The 5,067-nt window shown below is 50.6% G+C and overlaps 1 protein-coding gene across 1 annotated transcript in view; it reads right to left on the bottom strand.

Annotated features, from left to right (window-relative positions):
- Nucleotides 1-3,683, bottom strand: part of gpn1 (GPN-loop GTPase 1) — a 4,788-nt gene extending 1,105 nt beyond the window's left edge. Inside the window, exons 1-12 of the mRNA XM_008402090.2 lie at nt 3,531-3,683; nt 3,003-3,096; nt 2,817-2,923; nt 2,652-2,689; nt 2,492-2,570; nt 2,324-2,418; nt 1,114-1,159; nt 891-1,037; nt 733-815; nt 590-629; nt 429-519; nt 256-357 (exon numbers count right to left, since the gene is read on the bottom strand). Coding sequence (XP_008400312.1) covers nt 256-357; nt 429-519; nt 590-629; nt 733-815; nt 891-1,037; nt 1,114-1,159; nt 2,324-2,418; nt 2,492-2,570; nt 2,652-2,689; nt 2,817-2,923; nt 3,003-3,096; nt 3,531-3,683 — 1,075 coding nt within the window. The remainder of the gene's footprint in view (nt 1-255; nt 358-428; nt 520-589; nt 630-732; nt 816-890; nt 1,038-1,113; nt 1,160-2,323; nt 2,419-2,491; nt 2,571-2,651; nt 2,690-2,816; nt 2,924-3,002; nt 3,097-3,530) is intronic.
- Between the last annotated feature and the right edge of the window lie 1,384 nt (nt 3,684-5,067).

Raw genomic sequence — 5,067 nt, forward strand, 5'->3', positions numbered from 1 at the left:
AACGTTAGGAACGCTCCGTAACGATAGGAACGCTCCGTAACGATAGGAACGCTCCGTAACGTTAGGAACGCTCCGTAACGTTAGTAACGTTTGGGAACGTTAGTAACGTTTGGGAACATTAGTAACGTTTGGGAACGTTAGTAACGTTTGGGAACGTTAGGAATGCTCCGTAACGTTAGGAACGCTCCGTAACGATAGGAACACTCCGTAACGTTTGGCAACGTTGGGAACACTCAGCTCTTGTTGTTTTCTCACCGGAGTGGTCGATGTCGTCCGTGTCGTCTGCCTCTTCCTCGCTGTCGTCACGGTTACCGCGGGTCATGATGAGGTCGCTGGGCCCAGCGACATCGGCTTCCTCTGCGACAGGAAGAAGCGYGTTAGAACCGGACCAGAACCGGGCCGTCCTGTGGGGCAGTTCTGTCCTCTACCTGCGGACGCGGCAGGGGACATGTCCACCGCCCCCAGGTCCTTCCTGAGACGCTCCAGCTGCTCCTGCTGCTTCCTGCTCTGCGCCGCCACCTGGTGGACAGGAGACCGTTCACAACCAGAACCAGAACCGGGACAGAGCAAAACAGGAGCCAGGACTCACCAGCTGCTGCCGCAGACGCTCATACTCCGGCCGGTAGTCCCTGAAGAGATGAGACCATCAGATCCCGACCTTTGACCCCGACCAGAACAAACTGAACTAGAACCAACTGGACCTGTGTAGGTTCTGACTGGGTTCTGACTCACCTGTGGTACTCCTCGGCTGCCTCCTCCACCTGAGTGAACAGCTGGTCCAGCCCACTTCCCGTCACCGCGGAAACGCCCACCACCTGTCACACAGCCCAAACATTAGTCGGGCCTAAAGAACCACAAATCGGACCGTCTGGGTCTGGTCCGGTCCGTACCCTCAGACTGGTGTAGAACTCGTCCAGAACCAGGCTCATGGACCGGGTCAGGTTGCTGACGTAGGACGTCTCCTGGTTCAGAGCGTCCTGGAACGCCTCGAAGTCCTGCATCCACTCCACGGCGAAGCTGTGCTCGATGATGTCCGTCTGCAGCCAGAGGTCAAAGGTCAACATGGGGTCGACAGGAGGTCACAACAACATCAACCACCAGGAAGCAGCTGACCTTGTTCATGGCCACGATGAAGGGCAGCTTGGTCTTATAGAGGATGCTGGGAGAGAGAAGAGACCATCAGAACCCGATCTGAACCAGAACCCAAAGCACCTGCTCTGGAATGAGTTTAATCTGGTCCTGCAGCGCCCTCTGCTGGTTCACATCAGGAACTGCAGATGTTTTTATTCAACTGCTTCAGCTTCTTTTATATGTATTAAACATTTTACTGCCTGACATCCAACAACAGGATTCCTCTCACACTGCAGCCTGAAGTGACCCAGTTCTGATTGTTCTGACGTGATGCGACCTGGATCCGATCTCTTCATGGCAGTGTGAGCAGCTCAGGTCGGATTCTTTCAGAATGTGATCCATATCCGATACGTATCCGATTCAAATGCGACCGTAACGTTCAGGCCGCTTTCATCCGAACTGAACGTCACTGATTCTCAACAAATCTCACTATTCTGCTCCTGATGCACAAGCGGGAAGAAAAACAACAACCATGACGGATTATATGAGGATTAAGTTGTTAATTTGCTGCTCCGGCCGGATAACAACTTCAAATATATAAGCTAAGCTACACCGTTAGCCTCCATGTTTACTTCCGTAAACACTGAGCTCTTCTTCTTCTTCTCATGGCGGTTGGTTGAACACTGAGAACGCTGACGCTATGGCGCCCTCTACTGCGCATGCGGGACACTTCAGGTCGTTTGGCCGTTCAGACTGCAGATCACATGCAGGAAGCATTTACTGGCAGTGTGAAAATCGGAATTGGGTCACTTCAGGCTGCAGTGTGAACGCASCCTCAGGGAACTGATGAACAGGAAAAGGATTTTCAAATTAAATGTTTCACATGGATTCTTTTAGTCTAAACTAAAACTTTGCAACTTTTATAAAAATGTGTATCAATGTTGTCACAGTTTATGAGACAGAGCATGGGGAAGGGAAGCAGATACACAGGCATGATTGACAGCGCCTCCTGGCTCTGATTGGTTGTTTAGTTAGAACCGGCAGAAGAGTTTGATTTTCTTTTATCAGATTACGTCTCATTTTTCTAGAAGTTACTGCAGCTTTAAGGATTAATCGATCACTAAATCAGCTGATGATTATCAGGGCTGTTTCAGTTCCAACAGGTTCCAGAACAATCTGACCCAGAACGTCTGGTCCTGGTTCTAAACTTAAAAGCTCAGAGTGTTTTCTAGAACCAGAACCGGGTCGGTACCTGCAGGCGTACAGCATGTTGGACATGAAGGTGACGGGGTGGACGCTGCGGGACGTGTCCATCACGTAGACGACCACGCAGGGGAACGAGGACGCCTGGAGAACACAAACAGCTCTGGGTCAGAACCGGGCCGGGCCAGAACCAGGACCCACCAGAGCCAGAACCCACCAGAGCCTCTGTGATGATGGTTCCTGATGCCGACCAGGTGAAGACTTCGATCTGACCCGGCGTGTCGATCAGGACGAACCTGCGGAGACATCAGCAGCAGAACTTCAGGTTCTGGACCCAAACAGAACCGGTACACTGGTCAGGAGCAGCTGGTACCGACCGGTGGTTCTGACGCTTCTTCTCGATGAACTGCATCACCTGAATGACACCAGAACACAGAAACCCTTTCAGGAGCAGATCCAGATCCAATCAAAAGTTCTTGTACCGAACCGGGTCTGATCAGAGGTGATAGCAGAACCGGGTACTCTGGACCGGGTCGGGTCACCTGGTCGAATCGCGTGGCAAACAGGTTTAGCGCAGTGACGATGCCGCCGTTCGGGCCCAGTCCGTACTGCTTCATCACCTCCTTGTAGTTCACTGTGTCCCGGATGTCTGAGGGACAGAGGACAGGCTGAGGACAGGGGACACCGTCCAGAACCGGAACCAGGCAGAACCGGAAGCCAGAGCTCACCGATGTTGGCCGGAAACGGAACCTCGTGCACGGCCGGGTCCAGGTTGATGACGTAAGGAGGCGAGTTCTGGGCGTGGAGGTGAGCCGTCAGTCTCTGCAGGCACAAACACAGGCTGGTAACCAGGCAACCCGGTAACCAGGCAACCTGGTAACCAGGCAATCCGGTAACCAGGCAACCTGGTAACCAGGCAACCTGGTAACCAGGCAATCCGGTAACCAATGCGCTGATCAGCAGCTGGTTTGGATCAGAACCTGTTCTGAAAACGAGCAGAATGTAGAAGCTGCTGAGGTTCTGGTGGTTCTACAGAACTCAGTGCAGCTCTTCTATGAGTCCACTGAGGGCGGAAACATCAGAACCGAACCGAACCTGAATACCAGAAGCAGAGCGTCACCGGGTCTAACGGGACTCGAACCTGTCGGACCTGTTCCCAGGCGGAACCGGTCGAGAACACGGCCCAGATGAAACCCAGCCTGTGCTGCTGCTGAGGGGTTCGCGCGTGGATGCGGAGCTGTCACGCGCTGCCTCACCTGGACAAAGGTGGTCTTTCCGGAACCCGCCATGCCCAGCACGATGAGACACACCGGGGAATCCGGAACCGGACCCGGACTCGAACCTCCCTCCGCTCCTGGTGCCGAATTGTCTCTGCTCTCCGGAGAATCCACCGGTGCCGCTGCCGCCATGTTGGTGGATGGCCGTAAACAGGCAGGCTGTGCCGTAAAAGAGGACGCGACGAGCCACTTCGGCCAGCAGAGGGCGCCAAGGTGCAGAAAAAAATCCATCCAGAAAAAAAACATTTAAATTTAAACAGAGGCAAGAAAACTATATATGTAAAAAACAAAAATAAAATGTCCGGAGTTTATTTGACATTAAAATAAATATATATTCAAATAAATATAAAAATGTTTTTAATGTTAAGTATTTTGTATATTTTTCTTTCAGTATTTTATCAGTTTAATATTTGTTGATAATTTCCTTACAAACGTGTAAAGCTGATCAGCCTGTGAAGGCCCAGGTGAAGACCATGAACACTGCGTTCCTCACCTGGTTACCATAGCAGCCGACTGTAAAACAATAATATGAGAATAAAAACTATCCTGTTGACAGCCAGTTAAACTGGCATCAGAAGTATTTCTTTTTGTCTGATTTCGTGCTGACCCAGTGGACCTCTGCAGGTGTTCAGGGTTAATTAACTCGTGTGGCTCGATCGTTGTGCCACACTGCATTTGCAAAAAGAGCCCAGTCCAATTATTAAATAAAAAAAGATTTAAAATAGAATTTTTTATTACTCTTATGTTCTGATCTTCTGAGTCTTTTTAAAGGCTTAAAAAATTCACTTTGTATAATAATTCTAAAGAATGAGCTTCACTTTTGAAATGTTGAAGTGTTTCATGTTCTATTTTATAAGCTTTAAACCCAGCAGCCTTTAGTTTGTGGTTTGAAATATTTAATGAGTAACTCGTTGCAGTTGGACTTGGTGTCGCCATTCAGAACATCCGTCCAGCGGATCGGATCAGCAGGACGGGACGAGGCCCGACGGACTGACGCGAGTCCAGCAAGATATCTGCGACTCGTCCGCTCTCCACGGAAACGCTCGCTGATACCTGGTTCCCATGACAACAGACTGATGACTTTCAGCTCCTGCCCTGCTGAAGCAGGATGTAAAAGTCGTGGCGGTGAGATGACCCGCTGTTTTTATCGGCTTGTTTTGTTCCAAACATGAAGAGTTCGCCATCCTTCTCACGGAGCCGATAACGGAGCAGCAGAACAAACTAAAGCAGGAAGCTGAAGAGGAACTAACAGAAGTTCAGGCTGAAGCTGCTCCTGGTCTCAACCTGAGAGACGACAGAAACATCTGGAATCCTGATCAGCACTAAAACACAACATCACACAGGAAACATGCTCCACACAGACTGAGAGTCTGACTGCAAATCGGCCAGATCACTACCGACCCGATCAACCACTGCAAACCTGATCGATCACTGCAGACCCGATCGATTACTACAGACCCGATCGACCACTGCAGACCCGATCGACCACTGCCGACCTGATCGATCACTGCAGACC

The sequence above is a fragment of the Poecilia reticulata genome, unplaced genomic scaffold, assembly GCF_000633615.1.
Source record: "Poecilia reticulata strain Guanapo unplaced genomic scaffold, Guppy_female_1.0+MT scaffold_181, whole genome shotgun sequence".
Lineage (NCBI taxonomy): Eukaryota > Metazoa > Chordata > Actinopteri > Cyprinodontiformes > Poeciliidae > Poecilia > Poecilia reticulata.